Source organism: Mastacembelus armatus, chromosome 10 (assembly GCF_900324485.2).
Source record: "Mastacembelus armatus chromosome 10, fMasArm1.2, whole genome shotgun sequence".
Taxonomy (NCBI): Eukaryota; Metazoa; Chordata; class Actinopteri; order Synbranchiformes; family Mastacembelidae; genus Mastacembelus; species Mastacembelus armatus.
This window is the reverse complement of record NC_046642.1, coordinates 28,739,794-28,755,441: the sequence shown is the minus strand read 5'-3', so window position 1 is coordinate 28,755,441 and position 15,648 is coordinate 28,739,794. Positions and strand designations below refer to the sequence as shown.

At 39.9% G+C, this 15,648-nt stretch overlaps 1 protein-coding gene across 3 annotated transcripts; it reads left to right on the top strand.

The window, feature by feature from the left end:
* Positions 1 to 5,121: 5,121 nt before the first annotated feature.
* On the top strand, positions 5,122 to 14,174 carry pcdh18b (protocadherin 18b). Of its 3 annotated transcripts, none has more exons than XM_026331208.2 (4): positions 5,122 to 7,926; positions 8,413 to 8,468; positions 8,819 to 8,988; positions 12,698 to 14,174. In XM_026331208.2, the coding sequence occupies exons 1-4, from the start codon at positions 5,425 to 5,427 to the stop codon at positions 13,651 to 13,653; spliced, it is 3,684 nt and encodes a 1,227-aa protein (XP_026186993.1). In that variant the 5' UTR covers positions 5,122 to 5,424; the 3' UTR covers positions 13,654 to 14,174. The 3 variants fall into 3 exon arrangements, with proteins under 3 accessions (XP_026186993.1, XP_026186994.1, XP_026186992.1); XM_026331209.2 differs by having other exon boundaries at positions 8,380 to 8,468; positions 8,819 to 8,934; XM_026331207.2 differs by having other exon boundaries at positions 5,123 to 7,926; positions 8,380 to 8,468.
* Positions 14,175 to 15,648: the final 1,474 nt, after the last annotated feature.

Sequence of the window (15,648 nt, the reverse complement as noted above, 5' to 3'; positions counted from 1 at the left end):
TGTGAAGACAATCAGAGCTGATCAGACAAGAACAGAGCAACAGAACTTTTTGCTGTGGAGAAAGGCCAACAGGCTGTACAATATGAACACCACTACATGTGATATAAACTATGTAGTAATTACCAGTTACTATATAATGAATTTATATGAAAACTACTTTCCCTTTCCTTATTTTGTTCCTTTTTTCAGACACAGTCTTACTGTGTTTATTCTAACTTTACACATGCCAAAAATGCACATGCTAATTATGTATAAAAGCTCTTCTTTTCAATGACTATGATTCACAAAGGTACTGATTGTAAATTATATATACATGTTTATACTGCATTGTTGCATTGCTTATTGGCAAAAACATTGGTCCTAACAACCATTTTCTGTTTTTTTGCTAGTTCCAATGTAAGTTTTACTTTTTCAGAATATGCGGAGCTATAATTTTTTTTCCCAATTACAAAAAACCTTTCATATAATGAAATGAATGTCTCAAATATTTTAGCTCTGCACAATAGTGGTGCAACCAATCAGTGAACGTTGAAAAAAAGCTTTTTTAAACAGTAACCAGCAACCTTGCGCTGAAAACAGAACTATTAATGAGGAAAACATGAGAATTGATAAAAAGCACCAACAAACCTTTACTCACGGCAGTGTTTTCTCAACTCTTCCTCCAGTCAGCAGCATTTTTGACTTTAAACAGGTCAACACATTGAAAAGCAGTTATTTAGAAAGCATCATAATCATCATAAAAAATAAGGTTATACAATACTTACATTGTATAACAACAGCAATAGTGAGTGTATTGAACCCTCTCAACAATGCAATTTATGTTTACCAGAGTTCTAAATTGGCTAAACAATCAAGGACTAACCAAAACCTAAAGTTGGGCCAAGTCCAAATTGTCTTAAGGCTCATTCCACTCTGTCAGTAAGTCAAACAACCAAGTCAATCCAAGCAACCCAATTCTTTATAAATTTGGTGCTTTGTAGAAGGCATTGTCTCGTTAAAACAGGAAAGGGATAAACTGAAATTGCTGACACAAAAGTGAAAGAACACTGTAGTCCAAGCCAGAAAAAATAGAACCTGACAAAAGCTTAGACAGAAGAAATTTTGCATTGTTGTTGTTGCTGCGGATAACTACGAATGAGCTAGCTTCTAGACAAATATTCCAATTTGCATGGCTGAAGATCTGTCACTGTAATGACTGTGGGTTCTTTTGTGTGTAATTTTGCATCACCTTCCTTTCAGTGTCACAGTTTAACAAAAAAGCCATTTTGTAAATGGGGGTAGTACTCAATATAATGAACTCAATCTAAAGGTAACTGAGGCAGAAAAATCAGATGATGTAACAAAAAAGTAAAGTGCTCAATTTCATTAGAATATAACTAAATAAAATACAGTGAGCATCAGAGACAGAACTGAAATAATGCAAGAGTGGCCTGGAATATTTATATTTAGGCTTTATGATGTAACATCTATAGACATGATTGGCAAGTGGAGAAGATCCTAACTTTCCTTTATGTGATCCCAAATCCCTTTCATCTCGCATGAGCTAACAGCATGGTAATGAGATGGCAGATGCTCGTGTTCCTTTACAAACTCTCCCACCCTGAGAATCTACTTCTGTCTGAATGGGAGATGATGTACATTCATAGAGGAAACAAAATTAAAATGATTACTGAAAACTATTATTGAATATTAAAATATGGCTTTAACCCAATCTATATTCACATACTGTAAATTATGGATAATTTATCTGTTCCCTCACTTATAGTTGCCAAGGCTTTAAATATCAGAGAACACAGATGAAAACATATAGTGATTTTTTTCTGTTCTCCCAAGCATTATAACAGGTAGGTAGACTGTGCCCTGAATTTGCCTGTACATTTCTCTCATTAGATGGAAGTAGGTATGTCTGAGCTGAGTAGATGCCAGGAGACTCTTTAGTTGTCCAAAAATCTTACCATAGCGCCATTCTGGAGCGTTCTCTTGCTTCCAAAGACTTGTACTGCCTGCACTTGTACTTTTCCCCTGTTTATTTTTCATAGTAACTCAAACTGTAAATTATCAAGACCTTCAATAATAGGCTATTCTGTCATATTAGTAGAATTTATTTAGAATTCTTTTGTGACATTAAAAAAAAGCAGATAAAGGACCAGCAGAAAGAGGAACCATATATATTACTATGTTGGTGTTGGGGGTTGGAAAGGCCCCATGCGCCGCCCTCTCTCCACCTGCTATGCTGCCTTTGTCATCAGGATCTCCTGCTTCATTTCAATTACAAAGTTGCTGTGACCCTCACCCTGCTCCCCCCACGTGCGCCTTAGGATTGCTTTCAGTAACTTTATGGTCTCCAAGGGCTGAATCTCTGCATCCACACTGTCACACACCCAATCATCCTCCAGACACCTGGCCATATGATAGCAACAGCCCATCTGCCTTTAATCCAGACAATTAAAATTAGATATGTGTGTGCAAACATTTATTGAGCCTTGGCATTGATATTTTGAACCAGACACGTCTTTATTGTCAGATTATTATAATCATAATGTTTTAATTTGAATGTGGTCTCATAGATCTTATATGAACCTATAACTCTAGTGAACGTAAGGATGTATAGGGATTTATCAGGACACATTTCCCTGCAGCAGCTACTCAGCTGGGATGAAATGAACTTGGCTGAAATTTGTATAATGTGTTAAGCTTTTATTTGGTTGTTTTGTTTGTTTGGTTCCTCTGTTATGCAAATGAAACCTGGATTGTGAATGTCTAATGCCATTAGACACATTATCTTGGTAGTGGTGGAAGGGGGGTTCTGTATGCTGGTGACTGGCCAATGGCTAATGGACTCTTCTCTATGGTTTATTATATAGCCACTGTGCATGGATGTGCTTATTGATTCTATTAACACATAATCAAGGGGGTAAAGCTATGATATCTCTCCTTACAAGTATCTCATTTCTACAGTATAGGTTATAGTGAGGTTGTCCAATTTTGTTCTTGCTACATGCAAAAACAAATTGGCATAGTTTGGCTTATTAGCAATATCCTGAACCTTTCTTAGATTTTTATGGTTTTATTGTAATTAGAAATGTTTTAGAATTTAACTTTTAGGTGGAATTTTAAAATGGCGTTCCTGGTCAGTAAACCACCACTAAGCCTTAGTTATTCAAAAGCACGTGAAATGAGCATCCTTTAACTGTGGGTTGTATGGATGCTTTGCCCTTGTTGAGTCATTCATTACCAGTATGTGTATATATCAGCTTGGAAGCCGATGTCCATGTGTTTTCTCAGAGACAGATGGCGGTGCAGAAAGCCTGTTCCCATGGGTCACACATGGGAATTTAAATGGAGATAAAATCCATCACAGAGACGCATCCTCTCAAAGATGGTGGCCCCACATCATTTGCTCTGTTGAAACCAATCAGTGCAATGGTTCTCAATAATCTTCACCTGGAGTGTGAGCCATATCTGTGCAGTGTGACTCATTACTACCCAAATAACTTGGGAAAAATTATGGAATCTGTGGAAACTTTGAAATGGGCTTCCATTGGTTACCTGGAATCTACGACACACTGATGAGAATATTCCATACATGCTGTGATGGGAACTTTTGCACATTTTAGGAGCAGAACATGGGTTTTAAAAGGACTTGTCAGCCTCTTGGCCCCTCCTATTTTGTCCTTCCTGAAACATATTAGCAGCTATGACATCCGAATAAAGCCAATCCAAAACACATCGCTTGTGAGAGCTGCTTTAAAAACTGTTTTTCACTAGCAATATGAGAAGGATATTAGATTTCATCTGATGGGAGCTGGGACTAATTTTTACTTGGTGTTTCTCGACTGGGGTTCAGCAGAATCTGAATAGATGGTAATTGTAGGTTTGGGCTGTCTGAGGCCCTGGCCAGATGGCCTGGTGCTGCTCTCATAAAGCTCCACTGGCCCAATTGTTTGATCTCTGAGAGACACTTGGAGTTTGCAATATGATCAGTCGGTCAGATCAGGGGATGCAGGGTTCCATAAAACATTATTATACGACAGGAGGAGGAGATTTGTAAAAATCAACACGTGGGAGTCCTTGGGTGGATGGCATAGGGCTCACTATGCCTTAACCTGTGTAAGGATATATATTGTATAGTCCCAATTGAATAGAAAGATCAAAAAACCTATGAGCACTTTTGCTGTAAAATGTAAATAATTGAAAACATGATGGAAGTCTTTTTACATAAATGTGGAAGAATTTGGTTTCCAGAGGAAATGAACAAAACCATTTCTAAACTGTCTGGAAACATATATATAAAAGAGTCATACATGTCGGTTGCCTACTCTGTGACCAAGCACCATTTTCAGATTGCTTTTTCAAGGAGACCCAAAGAACAGGGTACACTGAAAACATGTATTAATGAAGAGATATTTTGTCAGTGTCTTCTGTGCACACAGAAGGAACATAGAAATAACACAGATTGATAAACAACGCCCTCCCCCTGAAAGTAGAATAATGAAGCACTGTGACCCATTTTTGCCTATAAACATGTCAGGTCTCCAACGTATAACTGCATAAACTAGATTTTGGATATAGTTCATATTTTGACATTATAGGAAATTTTGAGTTCAAGAAATTTAATTTAAGTGGCATTATAAAGATGTAAGATATAAGTCCTGGTCACATGGCGGGCATGTATCTTTACTCTTGCCATTATTGTTGCGAAGGTCACAACTTAGCATTTTACACATATGACAAAGGACACGAGTTAGCACACATAGTGAATGGCAACCCTAACAATGTAAGTCTGCCGCGGGTCCGTGTGTGATTGTGTTAAAGGTGGCTGAGCCCAGAATAATTCCTCTTCTGGCCCATTGTTGTGACACACTTTTGGGGAGGGAGAGAGCTGGGTCTACCATCAGGAGGCCATTCTGGTGATTTAGGAGGAGAGTGGGTGGGGGAATTTAAAAAGGAGAAGGTTGGGGAATGTTTTGTGTGGAAGAGGCGCAGTTTGGGTGCGGGGAGGGAGGAGAGAGAGACTCGAGCAGAGCGCACAGAGCGGGGCGCACGCACACAACTCTCTCCTCTCTTCTTCTCTCAATCTCACTCACTCACTGTTACACACATGCTGGGAGAAAGCTGCGCCTTTTCTTTGCCCAGACATACACTCTCGCTCATTCACTGGCGCACACACACGAGGCGAAGGACATATGTGGATATATGCAACAGATCTATTTCCCGTGGTTTCATTGTGTTATTTTCCAAAATAAGGACAGGTTATTTGTATACCAGTTTATTTATTTCTTGATATATTTTGCGGAGTTTGTTTGTTTTTGCTACACTGAGCAGTGGAGGAGTATTTAATATGTCAGACTTCTGAAAAGACATTCACTGTTTTGTTTTTTTTTTCTGTCTGTGGAAGTAATCGCGACAGTGTGTGCGCAGAAGATGGGGGCAAAAATAATCCAGACCAAAGGAAATATTTTCTCTCCAGCACTACTCAGACTAGTGTTTTTGGTCGCGCTTATGCACGGCGCCTACGGTAAGACACTGAAATATAAAATGTATGAGGAGCAAAAAGTAGGCACCGTTATTGCACGGCTAAAGGTGGATGTGGCTGGGGTTTTATCCAAACTACCGAATTCCCTTGCCTTTCGGTTCCGCGCTATGCATCGAGGGAGTACGCCGTTCTTATCTGTCCGGGAGGAAGACGGGGAGATTAGTATTGGCACCAAAATTGACCGTGAGAAGCTCTGTGAGAAAAACTTGAACTGCTCGATTGAATTTGATGTTATCACGCTGCCGACGGAGTACCTGCAGCTGTTCCATGTGGAGGTGGAGGTGTTGGACATTAACGACAACTCCCCGTACTTCTCTCGCGCCATTGTCCCCATTGAAATCTCAGAGAGCGCGTCCGTGGGGACGCGTATCCCGTTGGACGGCGCCGTGGATGCGGACGTCGGTGAGAACTCCCTGCACACCTACTCCCTAACACCCAATAACTTCTTTAAGATCGACGTGAGAACCAGAACCGACGGGGGCAAATATGCAGAGCTTGTGGTGATGAGAGAATTGGACCGAGAGGCGCAGTCCAGCTACCAGCTGCAGCTCACGGCCTTGGATAATGGTGTACCCCCCAAATCTGGCTCTACTTTGCTCAAGATCAACATCTCTGATTCCAATGACAATAGCCCAGCCTTTGATGAGCAAGTTTATGTCATTAATTTGCTGGAAAACTCTCCCCCTGGGAGTTTAATCATTGATTTAAACGCCACAGATCCAGATGAGGGCACTAATGGCAAAATTGCCTACTCTTTTAGCAGTCATGTCTCACCGAAAATTTTGGAAACATTTAAGATAAACTCAGAAAATGGCCACATTACTCTCATTAAAAAAGTGGACTATGAAACCACAGTTTCATATGAGCTGGATGTTCAGGCACAGGACATGGGTCCTAACTCCATTCCTGGACTTTGCAAAATTGTGGTGAAAGTAGTGGATGTAAATGACAACAAACCAGAGATAAACATAAACCTGATGACACCTGGCAAAGAGGAAGTGGCCTATATTTCAGAGGGTGCCCCGGTGGACACTTTCATAGCTCTGGTGCGTGTTGATGACAGTGATGCAGGGCTCAATGGTGAGGTGGTATGCAGGCTGCATGGTCATGGCCATTTCAGACTTCAGAGGACCTATGAGAAGAACTATATGATCCTCACCAACGTGTCACTGGACAGGGAAAAGAGGTCAGAGTACAGTTTGATGGTCATAGCTGAGGACAAAGGGTCTCCCAGCCTCTCCTCCATCAAACATTTCATTGTTCAGGTGTTGGATGAAAATGACAATCATCCACGGTTTGAGAAGAACCGCTACGAGGTCTTTAAATCAGAGAACAACTCTCCAGGAGCCTACCTGATGACTGTGGTTGCTTCAGATCCAGATCTTGGAACCAATGGCCAAGTCACCTACACCATCATAGATGCAGTGGTCCGAGGAAGCCCCATCTCCACATATGTTACCATTGATCCTTCTAATGGTGCCATATATGCTTTACGCAGCTTTGACCATGAAGATGTCAGCCGGATCACCTTCATTGTTCAGGCACGTGATGGGGGAAACCCTGCACTATCAATAAACACCACTGTCTTCCTAACTGTTTTGGATGAAAATGACAACCCACCCCTAATCCTCTTCCCCACCCTCCGGAATCACACAGCTGAACTTCCAGTATGGAAGTATGCATCACCGGGTCAGCTGGTAACTTCACTTAAAGTCACAGACCGTGATGCTGGTGCCAATGGAGAGGTGAGCTGTGCCATTATTGGAGGCAATGAGGATGGGTTCTTTGTGATGGATGCTCGGCGTTGTGAGCTCAGAACCAATGCCAGTCTGGAGCAGGCTCCACGAGACGTGATGGAGATCAGGGTGGAAGTGCAGGACAGGGGCACCAATCGACTGTCCACAGCAGCCCTCCTCAGGGTCTCTCTGCAGGAGAACATGGACATGCTCCCACCCCTCTACCCCACTGGTTCCAGTCAAGCCTCTCTGGACCTCTCCCTCATTGTCATCATCTCTCTAGGTGCTGTCTGTGCTCTACTGCTCATTGTAATGGTGATGTTTGCTACTACCCGCTGCAGTCGTGAGAAGAAAGACCCGAGACACAATTATAATTGCCGTGTGGCAGAGAACAGTTACCAGAACCACCCCAAGAAACCTACCAGGCAGATTCACAAGGCAGATATCACTTTGGTCCCAACAACAAACGGGACTCTTCCTGTCCGGGCACATCCATGCTCCCCCTCAGCCTCTCCTACACCTGAGAGAGACACCCTGGGTAGCCGGCAGAGCCATCATAGCCGCCAGTCCATCAATAGCCTGATCACAATTTCTTCTAACCATGTGACAGAGAATTTTGCTCTAGAGCTGGCACACACCACACCCCCTGTAGAGGTAAGACAAAGATATTTTAGTTTCAATATGCTTTTAGTTAATTTCCTTTTGCACCTAAGCATAAAAATATTCAATTACAAGAACTGATTATGCATATTCCAAAAATATGAGAACCCACTCCCAAAAGATAAACCACTTGTAATATTACTGTTCAAAAACTATAAATTATGTCTTTTGTTTTACATGCAGTATTTGTTCATAATTTATTCCTTGCTCCCATATTCTGTTACCTCCAGCCCTTCGTGTCATGTTTTTGTTGACCATCACTTTCAGGAGCAAGTGATAAATTCATGCCACCCTTCACCCCTAGCTTTTCCACACAGTGTCCCTCCACACAACATTGTCTTGTGGCCTTGCTTGTTTGACTCCATTCATTTCCCCTCTTCATTTTTTCCTTTTATTTTTGTCTTTTCTTTCTTTTTTGTCTTTTTTTTGTTTCTCTTGGGATTGTAGCAAGTCTCACAGCTTCTATCCATGCTCCATCAGGGCCAGTGCCAACCACGACCAAGCTTCAGAGGCAACAAATACACTAGGAGCTACAGGTAATGCACATGTAAAATATACTTTTAAAGCCTTTGTTGTCAGGCTTATGGTCAAAAGGGATACCCTTTTTTACGTATTTGTAACATCATGATGAAACATTTCTAAATGTTTGTTTTCAGTACTTTCACATAGCCTGTTACGTTTGTATTCTCTAGTTTTTTTGGTTTAGAGTCAAACTGTATGTTCAGTAACTTCACATTTGCAGAATTTTATGTAAAACCCAGTGTGCACATAACTCTGCCTGTTTCTGCACATCAGTGCATAACATTATCACAACCATTTTACAAATATTCATGTCAGTAATTATCCAGTTTACTATGAGACATGCATCAAATGTTTCTCTGTACAGATATGCCCTGAACGAGATGGATAAGTTCAGTCTTAAAGACAGTGGCCGTGGAGATAGTGAGGCTGGGGACAGCGACTATGAGCCTGGCAGGGAGTCGCCCATGGATAGGCTCCTTGGTGAGGGCTTTACTGACATATATGCTCCTGATGGCCAGCACAGAACGCATGCAGGTACACCCCTGCCCTCCATACACAACCCTCCACAACCCACCCTTCATATCCCATCAATCCCTTGTCTCCTTAGGATCTTGTCAAGAGTCTAAATCCCATTTATTCATTTTTACAGTGCACCAATCTGTAGATTGTTTCTATTCTGAATGTGCTAAACTAAGCTTGAATCAAGTTACTTTCATTATTGTTTTAACCTTCTTATTACTTGATGGAAAATTATCCATTAATTGATTACTTCATAAATGTCACAAAAGAAGGGAAAATGACCATGAGAACCATGAAATGTTCTCAGAGCTCAATGTGTTTCTAGAATGTTTTTGTATTTCTAAAACCAAATACACTGTATACTCATATAGGTTGAAGACACATACGCCATCTTGACATTTGAGAGGTTGAAGCCAGCAAACCTGGAGATATTCTTCGCTAATTCTGAATAATAAAATTATTAATTTAATTGACGTAAAAATATTGTTGCAAAACTAATATAAAGCTTCAGCCATTTAGAAGTACACAAATCAAATGACTATCTCCCGAGTTTAAAGCCTTATGAGCAGAAATTTGTCCTTTGGGGGTTTTGTACAAAAGATGAGCACTTGACATTGCTTAGACTGCTGAACCTTTGTATTAGCTACAGCTGAACTTAAGCTGAACTAACAGAATGAGGACTGTGGATTTCTTTTCTATCTCTTGCAGTGGAGTCGGGAAGCTAGCAGCGACCACTTCAGAGCCATATAACATAAATTCATCATACCACAGACCAAATAAATATTGCATTAAGGCCATCTCAAAACTATCCAAAACTATCTAATCTACTATAAACAACTCCATATGACTAAAGGACAACGTTTTTACTTGGACCATCATAGGAATAGGAATTTTATGACTAATAACAGGTCACAGTAGATTAATGAAAAGCCATACTTCATTAGATCAATCTGCTGTCCCTTAGCAAAACATTGTTTCAGTAGTTTAGGCATGCTTACTTCTGCATCACAAGTGGCTGCATGTGCATTAATCTAGGAGGTTTATGAATGATATTGTACACACTCAACCACTGACTATCACATCATTTTCACTAGGTTCTTGAGATATCTCTCCATGTAATTAGACTAATCCTCTTTACAGTCACCCATCTCTTTAGCCACATTGCATAGAGTGTCCATTCTCTCCACAGTCGATTTAATAAGGACAGAGTTTGAATACTTGTTGAACACTGATTCTTTTATCACACCGTTCCGCTCATTCCAGAGCTCCCATTTCTTTCCAGCCAGCTTCTTACACAGCCATCACTTGACACTGCATTTGTGCTACATCCCAATTAAAGTCACTCCAGACAAGCAGACAGTCTCATCATACCACCTCCCTTCCTTCTTTATTCCTTTGTGGATGAGCTCTACTCATTAGTGCCTCTCCTTTTTCCCACCTTCAAGTCTTCACTTTCAGCAATCCGACAAATAGCTTACATGCTCTTGTGATGAAAATGAGGCATTTAATTACCATGAGACATATAGTTATATTTGTGAATAAGCCGTGAAGAGCATAATTACATCTCAAATCTCAACATTTCTCCTTCTGTATGTTCACCCCACCCCTGTCCACTGCAGGATGGGGGGGGGGGTTATTTTGAACAGTGTTTCATGGCTTGCCTGGCATTATGGTATATGCTAGCTGTCCTTGCTCAAGAGGAACAAAAGATAGAATTTTGTTTTTCATCTAGATGCAAAAGACTTTATACAGTATATAAACAGAAATGTACCTTCAGGCCTGCGCAACACATTCTGAAATGCTCAAGGAACCCTTTAAGAAAATATGGTATAAAACAGCAAGAACTTCATGACAACCTCTCTGCATTCCTTAATCTGGCTTGCTTATTTTCTCTAAAAGACTTTAAAGACTTTGTGGGAAATTTATGAACTTGCTTACTGAAAAAATAATGTCCCCATGCCCCTGAGCGTTGTTTAAAAACATACTAAATGTTTAGCCTGAGTCCAGTCTTTTTGTCTTGCACTTACACCCTTAAATATTGTTTTCACAGGTAGGGGGAAGGGTGAGGGAAGGCATGTAGTACACATAAGGTTACTTCTTTTATGTTAAATATTAAACAGCACATCATCTACTGTACATGTTAAATCTAGTAAATACCTGCATGGTGTACTGTATGGTTTTGGAAATTTGTAAGACATGAGTGTTTACCAGGTAGGAAGATGCTATCAAGTTTAGGAAATCCAGGGTGCAGACTAAAAGTCTGGATATCACAGAGTCTCTGGTTCATTGGTTTTGCCGACTCTTGTTCTGATCTGTTTCTTACAGCTCTTCAGATTTTACAGAACCACAATATAAAATGTTGCAATATCCCTTTAAATATGTACTCATTTTGTAGCTTCAGTCTAATCTGGAGTGCATTGTTGACATTCCTTGCTTTGTCTTACCTGCTCAGTGCTCAGTGGGTAACTGCCCACCTGATACTAATAAAAGTAGAATTTGTTTTCTGATAAAATTCAATAAAATATAAGCTCTGAAGTAAACAAACACATTTGCACAGCAAACCATGTAGTCCTGCGTTTGGAATAAATCAGGTAATTTGCTGTCAAGAAAGTCAGCTGAATTGACACTGCAGTTAGTTCGACAAGTGGGCTTTCAGGTAGTGTTTGACACATTCTTTTTTTCCATTGTTTACACTCAAATCAGTTAGATTATATCTTTTATGTTTACCCTTCCATCAGCAGGGGATCCAATATGCTGCTTCACCTTTTCTGTTTTTATTTTTTTCCTTCCAATGAACCCAAATGTAGTTTTCATCTGCTCTAAGAAGTATTATAAATGTTCCTTTCATGTTAATCAGGGGATAATGAAGTCCTTCAATAGCACAACTGAAAAGTGCCACACTCCTTTAATGAAGGCTTTAAGTTGGCATATTTGATTTGTCTAATTTATTCAGAGATTCTCTTTTCAAAGATTTATATTGAGAAGAGCAACTTGAAAGAGAAAAATGAAGGGCTTTTAGAGGAGGAGTTACTCTGAATGGGTAATAGGCATTGATTGGCTTTGCTGAATTGTCTCTCTGTGGTAAATACATTGGAATGTAGCAGGCAGTACTCCTGCAGAGAGCCTTTCAGACTAATTAGGGCAGAAGACAGGGTAGCATAAACGCCTGGGAAGAAGCAGGAATCTTCTTTACATCCCCTTGATTTTGCAAATAAATTAAAGTTCAAACCTGAAAGAAATACATAATAATTTTAAAATAAAATGAAAGGGTTTGTTAAAGGTAGGATAAGTTTTCAGTTCTTAAGTCGAACTGTTTAAATTAACTGTTTAAATTCCATATTAAAAGTTGTCCCTTACCACTTACCTTATTATGCACACTCAGTTTCACCTACATGGCGTATACATACACACAATTCTGCACCAACTTCAGTAGAGCTTAATTTCCTAATTAAAATTAGACAAATTGAGCTGAAACTATTATGTGAGTAATCAATTATTCAAGCACTGGGAAATTAAAATTGTTAATGGATTCATTACTTAGCTGTTCAATCAACAAAAACAATGCCAAGTGTTCCCTGGTTAAAACTTATCAAGCATTTTTTAAAATGTATTTATGTATTTATCTCTCTCTCTCTCACTATAGTATTAAGAAGAAAAATACTTGTTGTTAATTAATTTTCTTAAGTATCTGTTTTCCTGATTACTCATGAGTCTTTCTGTCCAGCTATGAAGCTCTGCACCGAGGAGTGTCGTGTTCTGGGTCACTCGGATCAGTGCTGGATGCCCCCATTGGCCTCCCCACCTTCATCATCATCTGACTACCGTAGCAACCTCTACATTCCTGGGGAAGAAGCACACCAAGTCACTGATCTCTCGCAGGAAAAGACCCCACAGCCCTGCACTAACACTGGGACAGCCCCAAGCCAGAGCTTCTCTACTTTTGGAAAGGACCTGGGCGGTGAGGATGATGAAGAAGAGGAGGGAGAGAATGGTGGGGGTGAGACAAAAGATGAACACCTGTGTGGGGCTACATCACTGTTGTCTGAGATGAACAGTGTGTTCCAAAGGTTGCTACCCCAGGGTCTGGACCCATACATCCAGGTCAACGAGAACCAGAAGGGGACTAGCCTGAGTGGGGTGAGTGTACCTATGTGTGGATCTTTAGATCGCAGGAGGGGGCATCTACCTGGCAAGCCCAACCCCTCTGTTCACCAGCAGGGTGTGGCAGTCTGGGCTGCAAACACCCACTTCCAGAATCCGGGAAGCAGCATTGGCCCCTCTGCCCACCACCAGGGTGGCAGCTACCACACACTGAAACCCAACACCAAGCTCAGCTCCCACAGCAGCTGCCAAAAGGGATCACAGGCACCTAAAAACAGCTGTCAGAACAGCAGTCACCCCTCAAAACCTCACAGCAGCCCCCTACTCACTGCAATGGTCAGCCCCACTCTGTTACAGCCTTCCCCTGCTCCTATGCCAGTACCAGTGCCACTTCCTGGGCCCTCCTCCAAGTGGCTGCCTGCTATGGAGGAGATCCCAGAGAACTACGAGGAGGACGATTTTGATTCGGTGCTCAGCCATCTTCAGGGCAAACGAAATGACAGCCGACACGAGCTGGTGGACGCCAGTGAGCTGGTGGCTGAGATCAATAAACTCTTACAGGATGTTCGACAAAGCTAGACTTCATGTTTCTTATCCTGTTTATTTATTTACTGCCCACTGACTGCTTCAGAATAACCTTCAGAATTGAGGATAGAAAAGTAACTGAAATCAGAAACAAAGATAAATAAAAGACCTGCAATTGTCATTAAAGTTGCATTTTTAATGTAAGAATTGTGTTTTCTGAATGTTAAATATCCCAAAAAAATTTGTAATTGCTGGTTTTTCAGACAATGTGCACTGTGTGACTGTATTTATCTTTGTATTTTAAAAATACATTTGTATGCTTATATTTATAAAAAGTGTATAAACATAATCAGAAGTCTATTTTTATATTATAAATGCATGTTAAGTATAAAATGCTGAATTGACTTTGACATGCGATTGACATTCTACATATTTAAATTGTCTTTTGTATTGTGATGCTTTTTTATTTGCAACTTAAACATGTATAGATGAATATATTATTGAATTAATGGAGACTTGTCTTTGTGGTCTTTGTGGACTAGGGGATGACAAATAAAAATGATGATACACAAATATTCAGTCCCTGTGGTGTATGTATACCTTTTGTTGTGGTAGTGGAGCTTTTTGTATTTTATAACTGAATAAATACTGTTTAATGAATCACAACATGTCCTTTGTTCCACGTAAGTTTATAATACAATATCTAGGTGTACAGGTACTCATCTACTACAACTACTCATCTGACATAAAATGTCTTCTCTTTGAGCAGAAGATAAGGATCTACTAATAAATACGGCTTGTAGTAAAACTGGTTTGACAATTTTTGTTTAAAAGATTGAGAGCAAACTTTTAATTTAATAAAATAAGATATGCACAATATGCACATCAGTTGAAAACAAGTAAACAGTCTAAGTGTAATATAATCAAGCCCATATTTAAGTACAAGGCTACTGAAATCAATATGTTGGGTAGAAAAAGAGTTCATTAACTTTCTAAGTACATGCACAGTTAGGTAATTAACTAATTTGTCTACAACAAATCAACTAATGTTTTAATTGCTTTCAACATTTATCAAGCACAATGTGTTGACAGAATCTGGATTTCATATTATTATAAACTGAATTTTTGTCAAAAATATATCACCTTGTGTTCTGGGAATTTATAGCCATTATTTCACATTATTATAGACTAATTGATTGACAGATTAATTATAATAGTCATTAGCTGCAATCCTTGTCTTGTTTATTGAAAATCACCAGGTCAGTGCTAAATATTGTGATGTCCACTATGAAGGCATAAAGAATGAAAAAGTTGCCAAGTATATGAAAACAGTAGTACTAAACACAGGTGGAGTTACCATTCACTAAACCTATCATGAATCTGTTGGAACTGTTGGTTACCTTCTAGACCGCTATCATACAGTCTGACCTCTGCACTTCAGTCACTGTGTGGTTTGGATCCGCAACCAAACTAGACAGAAAGAGACTACAACAGACAATCCCGTCTGTAGAGGGGATCATTGAGGACAATCCTCCCTCCATCCAAGACCTATATCGGTCCATGGTCAGGAAACGGGGAAGGAGCATCTCTGCAGACCCCTTACATCCTGGACACAAAGTGTTCAGACTCCGCCCTTCTGGTAGGCGTTACAGAGCACTGTAGCAAAGTCTCTGATGAACATTTAATGTCATACAGTGGCAGAAATAACCACTGTGCAATAATACTGCGTGCACATCTGTACCTACCTCATATGTGTCACACCACTGTCAAAGCTATATTTACAGTTATAGTTAAATCCTTGAACTCCTACTGCGCTAGTTCATATATTGTATATCAAAATTTTTATTCTTTTTAATTTAATTTTTTTTTAATTTCTTTTGCTTCCTTTTTTTAAAAAAAATAATTGCCTTTATTTTAATTCTTGTACATAGAGAGAGCATAGTGAACCAGAGACAAATTCCTTATTTGTGTGGAACAAACCTGGCCAACAAAGTTTATTCTGGTCTTCACATCAGCAAACTTGGTTTTTGTCAGTATTCATATGGGAAA